Raw genomic sequence first — 25,287 nt, 5'->3', positions numbered from 1 at the left:
TGGAGGAGTACTGTATGTTAGAATGCAAATTTCTGAATCGGTTGGACCAGAAATTATCTTCATTTAAGACGATGACTGACAGAGGAGCGTCATGGGATTACTTACGATATGTAACTGGCATACTCAATCCAGCGCAATTCATCAGGTTCATGAAACTCAGCAGCGCTGATCAAAGCTGAATCAAGACTCTGTTTCTGTCTGTTGCCTGTTTCTGGCCTCAAATGTTTTCAGAAACACATTTTAGTGTATAGCTTAGCTGTAATTTGACAAAATTTGTGACCTAGCTGCCATATTTTTCTTGCTTCAAACTTCAAACTTGCATGTGTCGCCCAGCGCTACATCGTTTCATTGCTCTAACTGGTTGTAGATCTTACTGCATCCAGAAGCTTTTTGGTCTGCACTGTTCATCAGCCCCCTAAATATCGAAAATGAACAGAGAGGTTTTAGTCTGGCTATGCCAGGCAATGTCCGCACATAATTCGTCGGACACTATTCAGAGTTCATGTGAAAAAACAACTTACGTGGTCTGAGTGACATTAGTTAGTAAAGTAACTCACGTGCGACATCTATCATTAGCTCTCCCTCAAATTGAACAACAGATTGCGATTTAGAAATACGCGTCACGCATACACATTTATGTGCACGCTGAATATTGTTGACACATTGCCCTTTTAAACTACCAGAGATATAACAACCTATAGACATGCCATTTATTCTCCTCGTTTGTTTTACTATTGCTATCAAGAAGCAGTTTCTATCGATCAGCTTTAATATAAGTGAAGTATGGATGGCATTAGGAGCTCAAACAAAGAGATCCATTCTCCTTTTCTTGGTGTAAATGTGAGGATTAGTTGGGGGAGAAAGTTAGGCTCTAAAGAGAACAATGAAATCAATAAAATGCAGACTCCTCACAGAAAGAGAGGTAACTCTGCATCGACTACAGGCTGCTCACACACTCAATCAGATTAACTAATGAAGCAATTATCGATCCAGAGTGGGGCTGCTGGCCAGCACAGGACTAGCCATTAAGTGGATCTTCCCCTCCCTTGGCCAAGCTGAAAATGTCAGGGTCACTGTGTTCGCTGCTTGACACAGTTTACCGAAGCCCAATCTGTAGGAGACTAATCACTTGTCTGCCTCCCAGGAGCTGTTGTGAAGGAGCCAGCACCTGAAGGGGATACGGGAGGAATTTGATTTTCTCAAAACTTGGAGAGGAGCCAAATTAACTTGTGTCGTATTTGCTGCTTCAACTGGGTGAAGGATTTGGAAAAGAGAAGTGACCACGGCAGGGTTGTAAATGAGTTCAGTCTGTATGCTGCACCAGCAGTTGTGGTTACTGCTGTCGTTCCATTCATTCTGACAAAAGATGGATTTTATTATTTTTATACTTGAAACACACCTATGATAACAAGTGCAGCAGACCAGCAACAGTGGGGGGGAGGAAAAAAGATTTCGTGTCTGCAGCATCCCCGAATGTCAGATATGTACACACATTGCCTGAGTCCATAGCAACGTAACGTTGTTTGTTTCCATGCGCATAGCAGGAGCAGTGTCGCAGGATGTCTCACAAGATGTCAAAATAGAAGCGTTCATTCTTTCATCAAATAAAAGACAGCTGGGGCTGGTACATTTCCCCCAATATGACATGATATATTGTAATTCATTAGTCGCTGTGTAATCTCCATCTCCAGTCACGGGGACTGACTGAAAACACTCTCTCGTGAATACAAAATTAACTTGAGCTTTAGCTGCATTCATTCCACTGAAAAGAAGTTTGCACACAGTCTGCTCGCATGTTTACCCTCGATGCTTTGGCGATTTGGAGTTCTGTTTTTGTTGTATGGTGTTTTTAGTCCTTGGCAAGCCTCACCTGAAATCCCAATTACGAGGAAGACATTATTGTTTGGTAATGGAACTCCACGCTCCAGGCCTGGTCATCAGTCAGTCTCATTCACTTTCACCCACACAGAAAAAAAAAAAGCAAATAGTTATTTTTTTTTTTTCACTCAACGCACGGAGGCAGAAAAAATATTGCTTTGCGGTTAACTTCTAATCAAATTGCATTAGGTCTTCACAGCCTGTGCCCTCACTCCATTTGCAAAAACCATCTCAGACCTACATGCATTTCACACCAAGGGTGAGGAATACTGACTTCTTCACCCTGATAGATTTTCTCTCCGCCGCCCACCATACACTGTGTGCACAATCAGATGCACACATTTTGTGATCAGACAAGCATAATCATGCAGTTACAGCACAGTGTCAAATCATTTTATTTGCAGCAAGTGTGGTTTTAATGATGTTTTACATGCTCTGATGTTTATTTTTACCCACTACTGAAATGGACTCGCTCACACTGTCACTGTTATGCCCGTTTTAGAACGTGGTACAGAAAACTCATAGAGTCACAGTCTCTTTTGTCATCGCACAGGAAACCTGACTAAAATCTGACTAAAACCCATGACAGCACATGAAGGTTAATACAGACCGCTACTGACATCACACAGAGCCACAAGTATAGACAAGTTAATGCTAAAACACTCACATTAAATCTTATTATTGACAAAGTCACTATATGGGTATTAATTATTGTGGCACTGCTCTTGAATGTACTGAAATAATTGAAAAGTAAGGAGTTATGAGCCAGGATTTTAATAATTAATTAAAGCTAAATTATTCATGTGAACATGTCTTCATTATAATTCACCTTAGACCCGCATCTTATAGCCTGCTTTACCACGAACCTTCTGTCCTCTGCCTGTGAGGCACAAAGCTCTTGGTCATTTCCTGCATGGAACAATTGAAACATGAAAGTATACCTCAGTAAGAGTGTGTGTGTGTGTGTGTGTGTTTGTGTGTTTGTGTGTTTGTGTGTGTGTGTGTGTGTGTGTGTGTGTGTGTGTGTGTGTGTCATGAGAGAAAGAGAGAGAAAGTTCATGTTGGAGACAGCAGAGGTGGAAAGTAACATGCACATTTATTCCAGTGCAGCAGTTTTGAGCTTCTCTCCATCTTGGCTGATGATGTTGGGCTTTGTAGTTCACTACATTCACGTGACTGTAGTGACAAGTTTCTTCAACACACTTCCCTTCGCTGATGTGCTCATAAAATGTCACTGTTGTCAGGTAAAAAATAACCGTTTAAAAAACTAAATGTCAACTTTTCAGGAACTCCCCAAAACAGTCTTATCAGTCTTGATGACACTACCTTTTTGACATTGAACTGACATTGAATTGGAGAGGAATGCAATTGTTCAGCTCATCTGCAACACTGCAAATCCCCCCTAAAAATGTCCTGTTATTAAATTTTTATTCATGTATTTAAACACTCTGAGATACACAGTAGCTAGCCTAATTGTTTTCATACTTGACTGAACCATTGAGCCGTTTTATCCGTCGACGAGAGACAGAAAATCAATCTGCAACTATGTATTTTGATAACCGATTAATTGTTTAAAAGCAGAACTGGTAAATCTTGTAAATCCAGCTCTTCGATGAGGTTTTTAGACCAAACATTAATTTATTCATTGAGAAAATCCTTGTCAGATTACTACTGGAGTAGGGGACAAGTGCTAATAGGATATACTCACTAAAAAAGATGTACTTTTCCATCAGGTGCAGGTTAAGGATTATGTTATTTATTCCACCTCTGCCTGAATCAAGTGTGATGTGTTTGATTGAAGGTTTCCCCATTGTGTGTGTGTGTGTGTGTGTGTGTGTGCGTGCGTGTGTGTTTGTGTGCGTGTGTGTGAATGTGCACGTGTCTACTTGCAGAGTGAGGGTGCATGTTGGAAGACAGAAGGGTATGTGTGTGTGTGTGTGTGGGGGGGGATTGAAGAGAGTAAAAGGGTGAAATGGAGGAGGAGGAGGGTGGGTTGGACACGAGGGAGTTAGGGGTGTCTTGAGAAAAGGGGTGGGGTGAGGATGAGCGCTTGCGTGAGGGAGGAGGGGGGTGCTGGAGGGGAAATGGTGTGTGAGTGTGTGGAGAGGGGGGGGGGGCGGAGCTGTAGACAGTACCCACCACCCACCCCCGCCCTCGTCTGTGCGCCCCTTTGCAAATTATACCTGCTTTACCAGAACTGTGTGAGCGCGAGTTGGAGAGCACATGCCACGCCGGGAGAAGAGCCACATCTGAACTGACCTGCCTTTTACAGCACCGACAAAAAAGGACCGTTTTAAAATTGAACCCACCTTCAAAAAAATAACAAAAAAACCCTCAACCAAGTGTGTTTTTTAAAAAACAAACCTCTGAAACAATCAGCCGACTGAGGATCCGTGAGACCCGCGAGGATGCACTTGTTGTCCGCCAGCTGCGTGTGTGCCCTCCTGGTCACCGCGCTCCTCCGCCAAGGTAAGCTTTTGTCTTATTACCCGGGCCAGCGGGGGTGTTCACGCGGGCACAGGAGCCGCAGGTAGCCCGTGTGAGGAGGAAAGTCCCGGCAGTCACACGCAGGTGCCACCAAAAACTTCAGCCCGAGTTATCGACCACATTTCCGGGGAAGAATGAGGAGCAGAGATGCTCGTGTTTTTATTTTATTTATTAGTGATAAGTTAGTTTGCTTTAATATACTTTCTGTTACTCTTAGCTCATCGAGGTATTAAGTCACGGATGCTCCTTTCCTTTAGCCTAAGATTTGGTTTGCGTATGTCTTTATGCTAGAAATATTCATCTCTTTTTTTTTAAATACTGAAAAATGTTGGTTTTGGCCGCTTATAAACCACATATAATGCAGTGGTAACTTTTATCCATAACAATTTTGTTAAATGATGAGAACAATCTACATCTATATACCTATACTGCCTTAAAAAAGTCAAGGTAAAAAAGACTAAGCAGTTTCTTTTAACTTCACTCACCTCAGTAAATGGTTTATTATGGTAAATTCTTGATCATACCTCAAAAGTGGCTTATTTTTTGTGTATAAACTGCTTATGTGACATGAAATGCTGCCCATTGTGCCACCCTTTTTTGTGTACTTCTCATGATGGGAGAGGCAGGCAAAGGTAGACACCATCACCCAGTCTTCACATGTGCTCATGCCATGATGTCATCATGATGCATCCGTGTTTTTTTTTTAATGTGTGTTTTCTCTCCTGTTATCGCATTCTGTTGAGCATTAACATCCTTCCTGATTTATTGTAATTATGGGCTGCCCGTTGGCTATGGGATGGCAGCGCTCCTGACAGGCTCCCACTTGTAATTGCATGTAGGAAAAGGACTCATTTTGAATGTGGGCAGTTGTAATGGGTTGTATAAGTGACTGCTTCCAAGTTTTGAGCAATTATGGATCAGATTCTTTGGGTGTGATGTGAATGCAGCAACTTCGCATAAAGTGGTGATTTTAAAATATGCTTTGAAAAACAAATCGATGATTTTGCCCCTGGTGAATCTCTAAAAAAAGAAAAAAAGAAAATGCTTTTTAAAGAAAACACCTCTTAGTCCCAATCTCTTTCACTTGCTATTTAATGTGCCTCTCTCCGGGCATTGTTGTCTGCTCTGTCAGGCCAACAGGTAGCTGCACCATGTGCTCACATCACTCAGCCAGGCCATTAGGCAGAGCAGCACAGGAGCTCCCTTGAAAAAGCAAAGGGGCGTAGAGGTTGATAACGCTGTACTCCCTTCCACCTCGTCACACTACAGTGGCGGCTGTTGTTGTAAATTAACACCATGCAGCACCCATCGGCCAGGCTCAGGTGGTTTATTTGAGAGGAAACGAATGGCCCTTTTAAGGTGTTTTTACACCGTTGTGCCACCACAGTGCCGTGTGCTTGAGACAGGAGGAGACAGCACTGAGTTGGTAATGAGGTTATAGAGTAGACTTTATGGTCGTCCACACTCATGTGTGTTTAACAGGCACGCTGCCTGAAGTGATGTTCAAAACATGTGTGTGTGTGTGTGTGTGTGTATGCTTCCACGGCAGATGGTCAGTCTTCTCCATGTTCGTGCACAAAGGTTTCTCTTGAGTTGTTACGAAGGAGAAAAATTCTTCCTTCTTCAGTTTGCTCAGCATGGGCAAATAAATGTGGCTGCAATGGTTTATTGAGTTTGAGATTTGCAATAAAAACTGCATCGATACTTGTAATAAAAAACAGCTCTGTGTTTATTGTATCTGAACTGATGAAAACGCAACAGCTCCCGGCCATGGCTACAACCGGATAGAACAGAAAAAAACAGAGCTCTGAATTACTCTAAGAACAAATAGTCAGGAAGATGCTGGGTTTTTTTTGTTCACTCCCCTGTCTCCACCCTTCCCCCACCACCGCCCTCAACCTCACCCCCCCTGAACAGACAAGGAGCGCTCGGTGTCACAGCTGGTATTACTTGTCAAGCGAGTGGATCTCTCCCTTTTTGCTAATGGACTAATCTCTCGCGGGGGTCACCCAATTTCACCTGAGATAGATTCTGTCTCCTTTCTTTCATCTTTAACTAGGTTATGTCCAGACCTGTCTTGTGAATGTTGTGATATCAATGCGCAGGAAAAAGGAACAGACCGCTTTTAATTGTACATGTGTGTTACATGTGAGATTGTGTACAGCTGTGTATTAGTGTGCTTGAGCATGCCTCGTCTTGTTTATCTGCGTTTCCTCTTGATGTTTGAAGGCTCCTGCTGCAGTTGTTTCTTCTTTGAAAAGAGGTTTCTTTGTTACTTGCGCAGTACGAGAAGTGTGGCAACTCAAGTGACTCATGGTGTCGAATAGAAATGCTGCATCTCTACTTTAATAATTCCTCTCTTATAATAGTTTAGTTGATTGTTGATCAAATATGGCTAATGGCTTGCTGGTTAGCTACAGAGCATAATCAAATTGTAAAATTCAGATTAATCATATGAGTAATGAGTAATGAGAAGGGCACTCGTGGGCACAACCTCCTCCAAGGCCATGCCATATCTTGCATTGTCAACCAAAAATAAAAATAATTAGTGTATCTGCTGTAGTTTTTCTGTAACCATGCCAGACAGACCAACAAACCAAACTGGAAACATTTCCTTATATGAAAAACCTGAAGGTTTAAGTAATTGATAATAGCTGTAAAAGATCTTAAACTATCCAAAACACACCCCTTTTTTTGTATCCATAGTTCTTCTCACTTGTTAGAGCGATAGAGCATACAGTGGCCCTCAAATGTGAGTTCTACACAACTCATCACACACCAGATGCTAAACACAACTTTATTAGCTTAAAATGTCTCACAAAGCTCTGTAGGAATCTCAGTCCTGTAGATATGAATGTAGAATGTAGTGAAAGTGTTAAGTGAAATCTTGTCTCGTATCACACAATTGGTGTACTTGGGTTTTTGATAAAAAACAAACCCTACATTAGGCAGTGATACATACGCCATTACTCCCCCAAGAATCACAAAGCGACTGAGATTTTAAGAAAGGACGGATTTTGTGCATTAGGTCCTCATCAGGCCTTGATCAGAATAAGAAATAAATGGAAATGTGAACAGAGAGCAGCGGTGTTGGTGATGAAGAGAAGAAGAAGGACACTTTCACGGACTCTTCAAACAAGAGAGGGCTGCTCCGACAGGCAAGGTCATTGCTGTAAATTAAAGCAGCGTTAGGGTTCTGGAGCCCGGTGTCACTTCCCATCAGGGGTTGCAGGATTCCTGCCAGTGTCCCTGGCAGTGCTGCACGTTATAGCCTGGATGTGGGGCTCAAGCCTAATTAACTACTGACACGGTAACTAGCTTTAAATTACAAATAATTCAAAATAAAGATGAAGCTTTGGGTGATGAAAAACTGAAAAATAACCTTATGTTATGATGAAATTAAAACATAGCTGTAGCCTAATCTTTGTTGTGGCAAAACAAAGAAGCAAAGGTTGTAGTACAACTCTAAAATAGGGAAATCTTCAGTTGATCATTAACCTGCTCTATTTCCTTGAGAGAAAACTCTTCGGATACTACAACCTGTCCCCAGAGAACTGATGCTTATAACATATGCATCTGGACCATATGGTGTGGCAACACGTCACATACAGTTGGGACCTTGATTTACTTAGACAAAACAATGCTCCTAGATTGTGCAAACAGCTGTATAGTAATTCTGGTGTAACACAGTTGTGCATTGGGGATTTTGGTCTTTGTCTACCATGTACCCCTCACACAGTGGGTTGGAGTGGTGCACACACACACACACACACACTTCTCACCGCCCCCAGCAGGACACTGAGCAGGTGGAGTTTTTTTCAGGCTGTGAAGGGGAGCGAGTGTCTCTTTATGCTTCCTGGTTGTGTGCGCAGTTGCTTAAAGAAAACACTTCGTCTGTCCGCATCACTCACTTTGAGCTGAATGATATTTTCTAGTCTTCGCCTCATTATTCACTTGACTTCTACTTTCAGAGGAAGTTGTTTCATGGCCAAAGCTCTAAAACAGTTGTTTTTTTTAGATTTGTTCAGTCTCGTCATTAAACCAAACGCCACTTTTTAGATTCGATAGATTGGAAAGCCACATGAACATGCTGAATTTCCTACATGCCAAAGAGAGCAATTCTCTCTCCGCTGGACTCACCAAGCAGGGAGATGTATGAGTGCCTCAGCCTTGAGAAAATGAAAGGACTTGTGTGGCAAAAGCAATCACTCTGAGGCAATGACTCAATGAGAAAAAGGTCTTTTGTTCGCCTGTGACAGTTTTACACGCAGGATTATCAGTAAAACAGCAGCAAGTGAATCTTAATTACACTTTGGTGATTCGTTTGCGCCACTTTTAGAGCCAGAGTGGGATATATATTTAATTTTTTATAATCTCAGCTAAAATTGGCTTTTCAGTTGTCCATTTTTGGTGTAATTTGCTGGCTGGGTTACGAAAGGCCGGTTGAATTAGCACTCCATTAACTATTTATACAAGCTGTTTTCCAGTTTATGGTCATACTGAGGTGAGATCATTTTTAAAAGTTAGAGAAATCATCGTAATGTTTCTCAAAACGGACCAACATCTCATATTTCCCTTTGCCATTTTCTTACTTTCCTCATCTTGCACACAGGTTCCTCGCTCTGCCGTGGAAAATAATAGTTTATTTGTTATCCAAGGGGAGGGACCAGAGTTCTATTGTTTCAGCTATAAAGAAAGGCTTAACAACAGGAGAGGGATGACTGTGCTATGCAGTAGTGCTTCGTTCTTTATGCAGGAATACCCCCATTGAAATGCATGAAGGTATCCCTGGTTTTGGTGAAAGACCCAACAGCACTCTGAAATTGGGCAGCCCTTGTCTCAGGGACAAAAAAGTGAGGTTGTTTCTGTCTTTTGTCATTGACGCAGCCCCCAGCTTTCACTGGATTCCTGTGGACTCCCGCCGACTGTATTGTGAGGCTGGCTCTTTTTAAACAAATGAGTATATGATAGCGACTTCTTGCTCCCGCTCCTCTCTTTGTCATTAATATGGAACAGCACACACCCCTCGGAGAGGGCACAGACTAGCTGCTGCCTGTCCCTGCACTTCACATGTGCAACCTGACTGGGAGGGGGAGCATCTCTCCTCCATATGAAAAGCCTGTGGCCACACCCATCTTTAACAGGGCCTGGATCTTTGTTCAAATTCTCCATTAGAGTCATTGCTCTGTTTTAATGGATTCTTTGAGAGGCCTCCATTAACTGTGATGGTAATCATTTGGCCTCAGAGAATATTTAAGGAATACTATAGAGGCACATATGTATGGAAAAGACAGAGGGTGTGGCTTTTATTTTTGCAAATTGTAATTAATGAACTTCTTTTTGTCATTCAAATGTATCTTATAGATAAAGAAACGATAAAGACAATGTTCCCACCACTGACAGCAGAGTGTCAACAGCATGGGCTCCTACTGACCCGTAAAGGGAGATAGCGCTGATCCTCTGATTATGAGATTCAAGTGTCAAGTGGCAAGACAGGATGTTGCTATTGTATCAGACCTTTATTTTGACCTTATTCTGAGGTTCAGGGAAGTCAGTCGGGTTGACACAGCTTTCGTGCAAAAGCTGAAACATCCATTTCAAGCTTGGGGCCAACCAATAAAGTGACATGGAGGTTTCTCTCCTAGTCATTTCTGAATCATCCTCTGTCAGGCCAAAGGCTCGTTTGCAATACTGAGACACTCTCTATTCATTCAGATGCTGTTTAGCAATTTTTCATTCACGAAACATTACGCCGCCCCCCGTTACGCACTGCCTTTGGGACTCAACAGAACGGCCTTGTGTCTGTATTTGACCTCAGTATTCACATTCTTGCCATTATAAAAAACTGTTTCTTTGTGTTGTGCTGATGTCCACCATCCTTCCCTCATAGACTGCACCGGCAGTCTGCTATGCCTGAAGCTATCTTTGATTACATGCTGGTTCAGTTGAACTTGCAGGAGACAGGCGTTCTCATTCAGTGAGACTCTCTTTCACAGGGGATAGCAGAAGCATATGTCTGATTGGAATTAAAAGGCTCTCATTCTGTTAGCGCCTTAGTACTGTATGAAACAAGATAGAAGATTAAATGGTTGGCGCGTCTTCTCTGGTTCATCAATATATCAATACACTTGGAACTACCCTTGAACCTTTTATAGAGGTCTAAAAACATGTTCATTGGAGGGGGGTGGAAAGCCCAAGCCTGCTCTCACATGCTGGATGCCTCTTGAAATTTAAAATCATGGTGTTTTTCTTACAATGGTAGTTTTTTTTTATAAAACTCTCATTACTTGATTTCACACTGTTATAGATTCCCAACTGGGAGGTACCTCTGAAGTAGCTCAATTAATTAGAACAAAACAAGACAGAATATAAAGAAAAATTGATCCACATATTTGTGTTTAGGAGGAGCCTTCCATCCTGATATTTAGTCAGTTTATGGTCACAATAACCAGCAAGCTGCTGGCTACGATATGCACAGTCTGCACCTCATGCCAACATGAGTTACTTCTAACACCTTAACACCAAGTGTTGAAATAGTAAAAGCAATGACTAAATAGTTTAGTTAGATAAAGATAAAGGATAAAGATTTGAAATATTTACCTAAAATTACCAGGTAAAATAGCCAAATGCAATGAATAAGCAGGTTAAAGGTTGAATATGTAGAATGAGCCGAACACCGCTATCTCGTGTCTTAAGATCGTAGTCACAACAACAAGACATAGTTTCAGCGCTCTGGCTGCCATATTCGTCAGACCCTGTCCAGTAGCCTACAGGAGACTGGAGTCTGTTTGAACCCGTCCCCTCCAGCAAATTACACCATAAAAACAAGTATTGCAGAGGAGTTTGACAGTTACTGTTAGCCGTTACAGCTAAGTAAACATGAAAGTTAGCTTACCGATCCAGAAGAAACGTAGCCATTTCAGCGTGCGTTTTGCAACCCTGATATGGCAGCTGCTGTTGGCTGGTACAATAAACAGAACGTGACTGAAAAACAGTCAGACCTGTAATTTAAAAAAGAAATTCAGACTAAATATATTCTTTTAGGGAAAACCAATACTTTCATTCTGTACCCCTCGAAATGCCCCGTGGGTGAATTATTTAATTTTTTTAAAATAATTATAGCTTTTAATTCTACATATTCAAACTTTAAGTGATTAGTTTAAAGTAGCTCATAACTTGATAAAATAATTATATGTTTTTTCTTTTAGCTAAACAGTTGAAAGAATAACCTAAAGGTTATAGACAAACTGGTACGAGTGTACTCACGTACAAACAATGACGGGGGTCCTGAGACTATTTATTTGCGACTCTTCCCCACGACAGTGAAGATGCAGCCAAAGGGCTCCCTGTGTTTCCACAGATTTGGTCAGATGAAAATATTCAAAAGCAGTTGGACAAAACAAAAACGCTCCAAGAGGGGATGGCGTCTAGCAGCAAAAAGCAATCGAGCCGTCATTTCAAGTAATGTGAGCGCCCTCTTTCCCTGCGGCCTGAGGGAGGGGGGACAATCACGCTAAAGCAACGGCATGGATCATTTGGTGTGAAGTGTGAGTGCGCCCTAAGACTAGACCATCCTGGCCTTAGGGCATGCACTTCCTGATGTGCAAATTCTTGGAAAAAAATCCTGATTAAGTGAGAAGAAATCCACACATTTAATGATCTTGTTGTAAGAAAAATACATCAGCAATAGAAGCACTGTTTTCCTTGAATTGAACATCAGTTGTTTTTTCTTCCAAAAGTCAAGTGGTGGTATTTTGCATCGTGATAACCCCACCAATGATGCTTCGATTAATAAATGACCTGTGGATGTGGTCGATGTTTGATGATAAGACGCTCTGCTTTGCTGTTAAGTATGCAGCTGTTCCACTGCCACACGAAAAAAGGCAGGCGAAGAGATGCTTGTCTGGTAATCGGATGCAATACTTAATTTCCTAATGGGACATCTTAAGAGGTCAAGAAGCCTTGCGTTCCTGGGGAGAATCTCTAAGCATTACACATCCCACGGTTGTAATTTAGATAGTAATTTATCCTCTTAGCACAAAAAAGTCTATGTGCATGTCTCTGATTTCACTCAGGCTCAACTTCATGGTGGTCGCAAAAGAAAGAAAGCAGGAATATTTAATATTAAACTCACAAGCAGCCTGTCTACTCGAGGCCCGTGTCATATAAAAGTTGATTTATTACTGTCTATAGAATGAGGACATTGTTAAAATCACTTTGCAGTGTTTAATTTTTAGTCATGAATATGCCATAACCTGTTATACTAATTCATCCCTCCCAATAGAAGTAGTGAATACATTTGATAGGAGTTAGGGTCAGAGTCATACAGCAAAAAGATTGACCAATTAACTTTTTTTTAGTGAGTGTAGGACATTCTAGGGTAAAGCGGCCTGGATTTTCTGCTCTTTTCTTAGGAAATCTGTGGATTACCTGTCTTGTGGAGGTCTTGCTACAGCATGCCCATGTATGAAAAGAGCTAACAAAAACAGATACACAAAACCAAACATCACAGGCACAGTTGGCCATTTGTTCACTCAATAATATCTCCCAGTGGTTTTTCTAATAATTGTTACCTTCCGCTCAGGATGGCATTTCCTCAGATATCATGCTTGAATGAATATACTTCTTATTGTTCTCGTTAATGTCTTGGGTTCAGTGCATTTTCATATCTCAGGTTATTACATCTGCAATTTGCACGTTCTTAATATTAACAATTGAACACGAAGGCAGCCAGGTAAGAAAAATAAGTTTGTTTTTAGATTGTTTTATTTCTCTTCTCTTATTCAGATTGCTATGACATCTTTTTTCCCATTTTGGTGAGAAGTTCTACAATGAACTATGAGACGAGACACAGCCATGATTTGAGATAATTGCTTACATCAACATGCTAATATGCTCACAATCACAGTGTTAAAATGCTGATGTTAAGGAGGTACGATGTTTATCACGCAAACATTTGTTAATTCATACTACACTAAAGAGTAAAGGACAGCTGAGGATGATGGGAATGCCAAACTACTATATTTTTCTTGATTAAACAATTGGTTAATTTGTCTATAAAACATCATAAAAATCTAAATTAATTAATATGTGACCAACAGTCCAGAACCCAAATACATTTTATATACCAGAGAATTAGTACATTGGAGAAGCTGGAACCATCAGATGATTGGCATTTATTCCTAAAATATTATGATTAATTAATTATCAGAATAGTTACTAATAGTTACCTGTCTATTAACTAATCGATCGACTCTACAGCTCTTGTCTGTACCAAGTTCTATTGCAATCCATCCAATAGTTGCAGTGACATATCACTCAAAACTAAGGGTGTAACAATTTAAATTCTAGACCGAATTCAATCATCTAACGCAATAGCAGAATGGGGCGATTCCCCGATTTATTACATTGTTTAAATTTTACCATATGACCTCAGTGTGGTACATTACCAAAAATGTATGGTGGTTATAACACACTTGATACCAAGTGGCCTTGAAGAAGCTGAAAACGTAATTGACAGTTGTCGGGGCATAAAAGCAATGATTTCTTAATCTTTACAAATCAAGACCCCATAGTCTTAACAATGGTATAGCTGTCAGGATGGATTTTATTTTATTTTTCCTACATTGAATCGAAGTATGACCTCAAAATTGAGAGTCTAATTTCATTTGGAGAATGGTAACACCCCTACTTTAAACTGCAACAGACAAAAGGTCGGGGGATTACCAAAGTCATTAGCCTACATCATCTGCCTAACATGTATGTCTGTACACAATTTAACATACAAGTGGTAGACAAAACAATAGACCAACATGGCCATCTGTAGTACTATGCCGCTAGCGTAGCTTAAAATATTTCCAAATAAGTATATTGTTTCTACCACTAAGATTTTTTTTAAATCACAGCAAAAGTCCAGTGATGTTTTGGTTGTGTAACAATTTATAGTCCTTTCTGTATTTTCAGGGGAGCCTTAGACCCTGTATTTTTGTCTGACCCTGCAGTTGCAGCAGCTCATTGCTCCGGAGGACTTTCTGAACAATGTGTTGTTGACTCAGAGTGCTTGAAGAGGGAATAGTCCGTGCAGAGGAGCCCCATGGAGTTTTTTTTTATATACCCCTGAGCTCTTTAGTCTACATTGTAGATATTTTGAAGATATCTTTCAGAGGTGCTTATTGACATGTTTTGTGTGAAGTGGGGTGTTTGTCTGCTGCTCACTATCGGTTAGATCTGCAGGGCTTCTTCTGCTCTTGTACCACACAGGACAAGAAGCAGGGGAGAGGGGTGGGTTGTGGGGGGGGGTGCAGTGAAAGATGTGAAACGCTAGGGTGGATGGGTAAAAGCACTTACCTTGATGTATGGCTTCTCCTCATGTCATAATGGAAGAAGAAAATGCAATAGCCACTACTAATGAAATTATTATGCCTTAAAGGACCCGCCACCCAAGACGACAGTGACATATGCTGAATTACATAAACTGAGAGTGGTTATCTCATCGTACAGAAACAAAAGACACAAACAAAAGAGCAAGATGATTGGGTTTGTCGTGACATTTCTATCTGTTATGCGTCTTTGAAAAAAGGAAAATAAGACTTTTACTGACCTCGCTTCAACAAAAGATAAATTGTGTCTTGAACACAAGTGAATTTATTTCATATTAACAAACACCATAGAATACACAAGCACATACACAAAAACCAGCTTGGCGCCACTGGAGTTAACACTACTAAAACCTTTCAGCCGAATCACGTTAGTGGTTATCCCGACACGTAAATCAGAAAATCTGCAGGGATACTCAGTGGTGTCACAGCGCATGTTAATCTCCAACCTTTCACAGTACTCCTTCAAAGCAGACGTTGGTCCATGGGTATTAAATGTGAAACCACATAGATTTGATGTGCAAGCAGGTACATAATCCTTTGTATGTATTATCTGCATTCCATATATTCCTCCCACCACTCTAGTCTACTCTGTTTAGCCAACAGAGGCTTTAGGACCCCCCCAGAGCCAGAAGTTAAAGCAGGACACAATTTGAAGCCGTCATAGCATCTTAATACCAACCAGGCTGTTTAGCTTATTGGAATGGGGAGCATTGCCTTCTTCGTTTCACTGTGAAGGGTTAGAAGGTCAGGCCTATCATTATGAGTGCACAACAGCATACATGACTCTTTGCTCAACTAATATGGACGTATCAGCCATGCCACGGCAATTACCAGAGATGAAAGCTACACAAGCCATCAGCTGAACAAATGGAAATATCTACCTGTTAGTATTTTCTTTTGTTTACAGCGTAACAAGGCATGCATTTTTGATGCTGTGCATTCAAACAATAGTAGAACGATTGCACATATTTCCAGTACTCCTCCATTTTGTGTCAGGGAACATATTAGTCCATCATGGAGTTGTCCACATAGGTGGATGCTTTCTTGTTAAACATCGTAGAAAAAAGTGATGGGCTCTGGGGCAGATTCATGCACTTCTTTCTCCACCACTCTGGTCAGAGCTGTGTGTGGGTATGTTGCCAGCTCTGCTGTGTAGACACGGCCGCGTTTACCTTCAACAGGGGGTGTGTTTTGGCAGCAGGTTTGATTGGTATCCTCAGGCACCACCTGTAACTATACTATGCTCATACAGATAGTATGATAGTAAACTCAAGTGCTCCCCTGGGCCCAATGTGCTGCAGATGTTCAAAGGATTCCCCATTAAGGGAGGCATGGGGGCAGGGACAGGGCGGGGCCACTTTTACAGGAAAGGGAGCACTTGTGGTAGAGACAGACATGCAGGTACACGAACAAAAAGCTTATTCCATTTAGGGAAATAGTTGCTTGTGGAGCTGCTAGCCGGGGTAATATTTAAATGTCTTTAAAATCATCAGTAGGAGGAAGCTTTTAGTCAAATGGTGCAGAGGATGTTTCAATCTTAACCCTCCTGTTTGGCTCTGTCTGTTCGCAGTTATATGTTGAGAATGATAGTGAGGCATTGGTCTCGTCTCTAGGGTTGCAACAATTATTTCCATTACCAAACCAGCTGTCATTTCTGTCAGAAAATAAACAGGATATGCCTATCACATGTTCCCAGAGCCCAAAGCAACGTGTGCAAATCTGTCCAACAGATGTCCAAAATCCTAAATATATTTAGTTTGCTGTAAAACAGAGAAAAGTAGCGAGAGTGTTTGACATTTCTTCTTGATAAACAAATTAAATTGATTAAGAGTGGAAACGGTTAGTAATTTTTTCAAGCAGAAATGCCAAACGGCCTGTAGTTCAAGCTTTGGTGTCACAGTAAAATAAATATCTTCTAGACTGTTGGTCAGACAAAACAAGACATCTGAAGACATCACCTTCAGAAATTGTGATGGACAATATTTTCATCACTGACATTTCAAACATCAAGTAAATAACAAGTGTTTGATAAATCTGTTATGAAAATCTTTAATAGTCGCTGCCCTAATCTTGTGCATGAGAGTTTGTAATGGGTCAGAATGCAACATGTTGTAATTTCATTAAAAACTAAGAACAAAATGTGTTAACTATCCTTTTTTTCAATGAACTAATTCGTCTTTTAGTCAATAAAATGTGTCAAGGTGACATCTTTAAAGTGTTTATTTTATCTGACAAAAAGCCAAAAGATATTCACTTTACAGTTAGAGAAAAAAGCTGCAAGAGACCTTTTTTTGATTAAAAAAGGTTTATCCACATGAGTGTCAATTTATTTTGTCTTGATGGGTGAATCAATTTGTCACGTTATTGCAGACAACCCTTTAGGCTCATAATAAAATTGATTAAAAACTTTGCGTAATCTATAATCCAGAAAGTAGACACTTACCCTGGAAGTCAGTCCTGCTCCAGTTGCTTCAGGCAAGCGAGGCTGGCAGGTTTACGGCCTGTATGCAAAAAACAGATACCTTCTGTCTGATGTGATACCTCTTGAAGAGACTTGGTGAGACGACGAGCACTTTGATGTCAAGAAGGTTGTTTTGAATGTGTCAGGAATATTTTAAAGCTGCCTATTAACACATCTAGCTGCACAGAGGGGGAGCAAAAAAGTGAAAGGTTATAACAACTTGAGGATTCACTTCTTGAACTCAGATTTATGGATATTGGTTCAATCTCTTCAGTAATTCAAAGGGCACTATATTCATTACTGAGGAGCATTACTCACTGTTCGAGGCTCCATCTGGAGCATCACACCATCTGCTGCACCTCTCTAACCCTTACATTTATCGCATTCGCTGTAAACATTTATTTCATTATGCGAGTGACTGCATTTTAAGACTTAATTGGGTTGATTACACTTCCCAGTGATTGCTGGAGGAAAATGGTGGGATTTTAATCACATAGGCTGAAACAGTGTGAGCATTTATTTGTGCCTCATAACCGTTACCTTAGCAAAAATACCATGAAACCGTGTGAACGATAAATTCAGACTGCATGACGCTAAATTGTCCAATGAGTTTCGTTGGATATCTAAAATGAAAACTAAAATACCAAGAATACACACCATGAACATGAATCTGAGCTGCTTGTTCTCTTGTAAAATCTAGCAACGTGGGCTATATCAGTGCTGCTGAAACGTCGTTAAACACTGGCCGAGATCAGCCAAAGATAAAAGATCTTTGGATTAAAGAGCTCAACTAAAGAGCCCCTAAAGAGACTCTTAGAAGTGTTCCAGTAACTGTGAGATTAACTAACTTAAATCCAAACCCTCTGTGATTACAGGCAGAGTTGCTGCGTGTGGATGCAAGCTCATCATTAGGCATGGGTGAGCGGAACAAATTCAATAATGCCTGTAGGATCCTCCAGCATAAAAGTTTGAAGGTTCCTTGGCATAAGAGAAAGTTATCGCATTTAAAATGACTAAATTAATTAAGAATGAATGAGTGGTTTCTAATCACACGTCTGAAGTGACTGAATCCTGACTGCATGCTATCCTCTACACGAAAGCTGCATTTGAAATAAACTTGTAGGCACATTTAATCGGAATCCTTTCTCTGGTGCATTTAGGGATTGAAGTAAAAAGATTAGTGTAGTACTGAATGGTGCTTCACTTCTATAGCTGAAGGCATGTAGTTAAATGTATTTTGCATTCTATATTGACATAAAGATGCAGTACTTTATTCTGCTGTAATATCTCTTTGCAGAGATGGAGTTTTTGTGTATCCTCTTAACTGGTAAAGATCCATCCATTAGCCTCCAATAGTGTCTGACACTGACAGCGATTTGACTGCTTGCTCATTCACAACCAAGATACCCGTTTGGGTTCATGGCAGCTCTTTCCAGAAACAGGAACATGAAGTCATTGCCAAAACATTTGGCTGAGTTGCATTAGGATGGGTTAATGGATAAGTAGGAAGTGGTGTGGCTGTGCTTTGTTAATGGCCTAATGTTGCCTTTAATGACAAGTCGTTAATGGGAGGATTGTTGGTGGATGTTTAGAGTCAGGACTCTCCTAGGATATGCCCCACGCCTGCCCACAGGCATCACACAAGCACTTCTCCTGTAAGGTCCCCTGGCCTGCGCCCTTCAAATACATAATTCACGATATAATGGACGTGATTTCTGAGTGCACTTTCCATCCGATCACTCCAGCAGCAGGCTGCTGTCTTAAGAGCAGCCCAGGCAATTGCGATGCTCATCTGCTGACGCAATTTATGACATTTTTAAAGAGGGTTTTACCGTGGCATGTGTGGTCGAGTGTATAGAGGAGAACATTTCAAAGACTAATGATCATGCCACAAGATCAATTTCTAGGAAACCTTATGGCAAGACATTTAAAGTGATAATCACCCCTCTTGTAATGTGCTTTTATCTTTCCCATCTGTCTCGCTCAGAGAAAAATGACTGCCAGTAATATGCAGAGACCCATATGCATGTGTAAAGCATTATATCATTTTGCATGTGTTTTTCTTCCCATTTGTATACACATATACTCTTTAACCTCATAGTAACATTCAGTTGTAGCCCCATTAATTCCATAACTAACAATAACCCCCCCTCCCCCAATATCAGCTCTTCTCAGTGCTTTGCTGAAGCTCCGCAGAACAATTTAAGCCAAATCAAAGCAGAATTTTCTGCTTTGATTTTGCCGTCAGCATCTTTGGAGCGAGACAGTGATTTAAAGGAACTGGAACATCATTTATTTAAAACGCTTGACAATGGTTCGCTCTTAAAATCTCATTTTAAACTCACTTGCTAATCAAAGGGAAAAATGCAAGAGTTGCTTGAATCTTTTGCAGGTCTTTTCTGCATTCGGTAAAAGTTTATGTTGTGTCTCTTATCCAGCTTCAAAGCTTGAGTGTTAGTCAATAACAACAGGGCTCAGCGATAACAGTCGGCAGGTTTCCATTGAAAACCATTTTGAGAAACTTCTTTTTAACAAATAGCACGCTGGGAAAGAAAATAGCAAAACGCGCACCCCAAAATAAATACAGTCTTAATTTGCTGCATTAGTGATATTTATTTTATTTTTTTGGCTGATGTATGAATGGATCTTTACTAAATATAAGGCGACTAAAATGTCAACCATATTTTCAGTTTCTGCGAACAAAAGTGGATTCCTTTTAGAAGTTAATGTTGAACCCTAAATTAATATATTATATATATATATATATATATATATATATATATATATATATTGTGCATGTTGTTGAATGGATGAGAGGATATCTTCGCTGGCTGAGCTAATGGAACAGGATTTAGGCAATCTGCCTGGCAGTCTGAGGTCTAGCTTGTTGTTTGGCACTGTTGTTTTTTTCTTATTACCTCGGATAATAATTCAAACACAGACAACGTGACTACATGTTGCTGGAGCTGGAGAATAGGAAAAACTTTACTATTTAACACATCGACAGAAAAGCTCTATTTTTGATGCCAGTCCCTCAGAATCAAATACTTTTCCCATTACTTAGACACAGTGGAAAACCAATTTAGACAACGAAGTCCCTCTGACAGTGTACCGTGTACAGTGTAATGGACCAGAATGCAATGCTGTCACAATACATCCTGTGTTTCTTGCTGCAGAGCAGGACTCGCTACATCCTCTGGGCTTATTATTCCAGTGCTATTATTCCCTTCATCTACACACACAATAACCCACGGCTGATGCAAAGTGTTTGCACCTGTTCTCTGGGGATTGTCAGCAGGTATTCTGGGAACTGTAGGAAATCCCAAACGTAGAAACAAACAACATATGATATAACACTGTACCATGCGTTACCATGCACACAGAGTCTCACTCTTAGATTAACTCCTGCAAAAAGAAAAAGATCTTAAGAAAGTATTAAAACTTGGATTCAAACCTTGTTTATCTTAATATCATTACATTGTCATGACTGAATGAGCCACAATCAAAGTTAAGTATGGAAAATAAAACGTGCTAAGGGTGTATATATATTTAAAACATCCACTTATCTGCCTTTCCCATCAAATTTTGATTCAAATATTGCTGAATTTTGATTGGTGCACAGAATTACTAAGCCCCACCCACTTTAAACCAGAAACACAATACAGAAATATCTCATGTTAAATAACCAAAACTGAATTAACTTGGGCAGAAAATATTGGTTTCATGACTTTAAAATCTACATCAAACATCACAGATTTATGAGATGAAAGTTTTATCTTTGACAACATAACGTTTCTGTCTGTAAGAAACCATCAAGCATTGAAACACCTGAGGGGAAAATAAATCTTTCCTCCTTTCTGAGCCCTCCTCTCTTTCTTTGTCCTCTCTTCTCAATCCCTGACGAGAGGCGGATGCTACAGCAATGTGATCCCTCAGCGGCAGGTCTGCACAGGTACTGAGGGCCCCTCTCACGGATGAGCCTGAAAATGGAGCCAGCATTTTCAGTCACAGGGAAACAATGCGAACGTAACAGGTGGGACTGCAGGCAATGCATTAGCCCTGTTCCCACCTGCCGTCGTGTTATGCTGTCTGTTGACCACATGTGATGCAGCAAATGAACGTTGCTTTTTTTTTTCCTGGCAGGGAGGTTGCTATCCATTTGTTTCTCTAGAAAGTTCACACTGGAAAGGCCTGCCCCTTTAGGAGACTGACGGCAGGTCCTGTGTGTATTAATTCTAATGGGAGAAGTGAATGTGAACACAGATAATGACCGCTCCTATAGCCCCATAATTACTGAAGTAAATGTTTTTTTCAAAGCCACATCTCCCATGAACATTCTGACACAAAAATGACATTTTTCAGACAGATGGATCAGGAGAAAATCCACTTTGTTTGAGACCTGTTTCTGTCTCAGCAACAAATGTGAGATCTGTGAACACAGCTAAGCTGATATGTTTTGCAATGCTAGTTATGGCTGTTAGCTGTGTGACTATATGATGTTAGGAAAATAAAATGTAAATACATTATGCAAATATAACTTTTCAAACATTCACATGATGTTCACTACACTTTCAAACGAGGCCGCGCCCACTCGAGAGACAGGAAGTGTATACCATGGGCCCACTTCTGGTCGCTATTTGTAAGCTATTGTACAAATGTTTGTGCATAACTTTGTAAGATATCATACGGACCTGTTGATGAGAATACATTGCTCTGGTACAGTGAAGTCAAAAGATGTATGAAGAGCCCAGATGAGGGTTGTTTTTGTTATTCCTATGTGCTTTTACATTCTTATTTTTGAGTTTTTGGCTAATTTTCCTGAATAACATGCAGCATATACATGAGTTCTTCTGTGATTGGGGTATTTTGTTTGCAAAGCATGGTCGCTATTGTTGGTTTGGTTGCACAGTGGTTTAGAAATGTGCCCATGCAGCTGGGGTGAAGGAGGGGAGCCATTATGCTTAATAGACTCAGGCTAATAATACTGTGTGTTGTATACTCTGCATAATTCTCCATTTGCTGTCCATCCTGCTCCTTAGCAGCGCACAGGCCCACTTTGCCCGGAGGTAACAAACATGGCTCTGCTCAGTGTAAACTGTGAGAGGTTTGAATTTTTTTTTTAATTCTACTCTGGTTTTTAAGGCTATCCTGTTTCGACAGTAGAAAACAAATCACTTCACAGCTCAAATGATCAACTATTTATTAATATTGATGACTATTTTGATAGTAATTTTAAGGCAAAAACTCCAAACATTCTCTACTTCTGCTTTTCTAAACTGGATATATTTTCATGGTTATTATTTCACTATTTTTTGATATTTCGTAAACTAAACAATTAACGGATTTATCAAGAACATCAGTAGTTCAATCAATCCTTAAGATTCGATGAAAGGACTAGATGGTACAATCCCCGGGACTATGCATGGCAGGGGCGTCCTCCTCCCTGAGCCAACCTTGCGCCTGACCGCATACAAGGAGTGGAAGAGGAGTTGCTGCTTTACAGCCATGCTTAGCCCTGGGACACATCTTCAGTTGTGTCCTCAGATCATGGGGCGTTTCGACCAATTATCACAAGACACCTTCAGCTGAGGCAGGCCCACCACAGGTTGATCAGACCTGGGTGTGTGTCACAGGGTTAAGCATTTGGCTTAGCCGCCCAGATGGTGTCTTAAAATAATAGTTGATTGCAGCCCTCATCAAATAATAAACTGCATGTGCTAAGGAAGGTTCATCTGCAGAGAGATTTTCTTACATACATATGTGTATGCAAACATTATGGCTTGTAGAGTTGTGTCATTAATATGGCTGAACATTAAACAATTCTTATATCACTCATCTAATATATTCACCTTGTTTATGGTGATAATTATATAAAATAAAGAAAAGTATCTAATCGTTGAAAGTTGAAATAATATTTTGCATTGATGCATGAAAAAATCACTGAAATGATTAAATAATGAATTGATTAATTCAGCTGTAAAGTAGAGGCTAATATGATCTTAAGATAATATTTTATCATGTATATAACTGAACAACATGGATGACATAAGATTTCATTAGTGTGTGTTTTCTTTTCTTTAGATTCATTTCCCATTACAATATTGCATAGCTGCGCATCAATTCAGTCTTATGTCATAAAACTAATACATTTATCATACTTTGAACAACCTTTTATTATGGAAGTTGTAGATAAGAATCTGCAAAGTGGCTCACTTATTGAAAACAAAAAAAGACAAGAAAGGCCTAATTCAGCTGGACTGCAGATAGAGCCTGTGGGTAACATTGTAGAAAATGAAGCCTTTGTCCCACGTGTTCCTGTCCATAAAAGGACCTTCTTTTCCGATTGATTCTCTCTAAAAGACCTTTAAACCCTTCTGAAGGTCAAAGAGGTGCAGGGAAACATCTTTAGGGTGTTGGGTAGCTTTCTGTGAAACAGATGGTGTGGCAGAAAATGAGGCTTGGAGAATGATTCAAATCTCTATGTCACAGACTCTGTGCAGCTCATTTCACACAATGCGGCTTTTGTCAACCCAGAAGTACTTACACAAACTCATGCCTGCTGCTTACTTCTGCAGAATAGATGCATTTAGGCAGCTTGTCAACATCAACACTAGGGCTGAAATGATTGTCAACAATTATTCAGCAACTATTTTGGTAATTGATAAATGATTGCAGTCATTTATCAAGCAGAAATTACAAAATATTATCTGGTTGAAGCTTCTCAAATGTGATGATTTGCTGCTTTTTTAATCATATATGATAGTTAACTGATTGTCTTTGGGCTTTGGATCGTTAATTGCATAAAACAAGAAGAGTGAAGACATCATCATTTTCTGGTATTTCATAGATGAAATGATTCATTGAGAAAAATAATAAGCATTTTTATTAAAAGGGGTATCATTGACCGAGATGAGCTTTCAATCATCAATTAATCATTCCGGCCCTGCCTAGAAAAAAACAAACAAACAGACAACACAGCTTAGTTTGCTAGCTGGTAGCATGCACCTAAATACACAGTATAACATTAGCTCACCAGGAGCCTTCAGCTGCACTTTTCCAGACACCATGGCAGCTGCCATGGCACGGACAAGTTATGAGAAAACAGCACTGGAAAGTCCTTTTACTTCCCTGAAGTCGCTAGTGTGGCAACATTTTTGCCTTTCCTGTAAATGCATTCAGGTGCATTTGGCAACTCTGATATACAGTAGTGCCAAGTGCCCTACTGCTATCTAGTGGCACTTGTTATTGCATGATCCGTCAGCTGTCCAAAAAAAAGGCTGAAAAAATGTTATCAGCAGCAACTTGCTTTTTTATTATGGATCACTTTATAAAACACTAACAAGTTGATAGTGATGAATTTCCATTATCAGGATAATCATGAATATCCTCACGAGTGACATTACCGGCGTATTGACTGCAGTTTTTCCTTTAACCATAACATTGATTTGACCACAGCTCATAAGTTACAGTTAAAATCAATCAAGTAGAATTGATTTTATTTTACAGAAAATCCATCTTCTCAGTTAATGTAGCCTTTGGCCAAGATTTTCATATTGTCCCATGTCTAGACCTGATGATGGCGCTAGATGAGTTAAGGGATCACCATCATAAGGATTTATTATGTATGAAACATGAATGTCTTTGAAAAGTTTTGTGCTAATCCATTTTATAGTCATCACTAGACTCTGTGGACCATTAATGTTTGTACCAAATTTCAAGGCAGTCTTTGCAGCTGTAGTTGAGATATTTCAGTCTGGGCCAAAATGGTGGACCGGCAGATCTACTGACAACCTGACATAGAAGTGAGAGAGGCCTAATGTTTTGGGGAAACACTACCCCCGATCTGTTGTGTGTGCATCCCCATTGGGAAAAATGGAAAGTCACTCAGCTATGGTCGTCAATGTTTTTCTTTTTTTTTTTGCCCAACAGCTCTCGACAGTCGGGTTAAAAAAGACACAAGCTGATGCTCTTACTTTTATGGCATAAAGACACACTGACAGGCAATTACAGTAGGCAGGAAAAGGCAAAATTATAGAGAGCACAGTGCTGATGTTTGGCGCCCCCATGGCTCAGCCTGCAACA

At 40.3% G+C, this 25,287-nt stretch overlaps 1 protein-coding gene across 2 annotated transcripts in view; it reads left to right on the top strand.

The window, feature by feature from the left end:
* Window positions 1-4,091: 4,091 nt before the first annotated feature.
* LOC310946956 (CD166 antigen homolog) overlaps window positions 4,092-25,287 on the top strand; it is a 39,052-nt gene continuing 17,856 nt past the window's right edge. For both annotated transcript variants that reach the window (XM_083913559.1, XM_083913558.1), the window contains exon 1: window positions 4,092-4,347. In XM_083913559.1, the coding sequence (XP_083769685.1) occupies window positions 4,287-4,347 (61 nt within the window). In that variant the 5' untranslated portion in view covers window positions 4,092-4,286. The remainder of the gene's footprint in view (window positions 4,348-25,287) is intronic.

Source organism: Echiichthys vipera (assembly GCF_963691815.1).
Source record: "Echiichthys vipera genome assembly, chromosome: 5".
NCBI lineage: Eukaryota > Metazoa > Chordata > Actinopteri > Perciformes > Trachinidae > Echiichthys > Echiichthys vipera.
The sequence above is the reverse complement of the archived record's forward strand: the minus strand, read 5'-3'. Positions and strand labels throughout refer to the sequence as shown.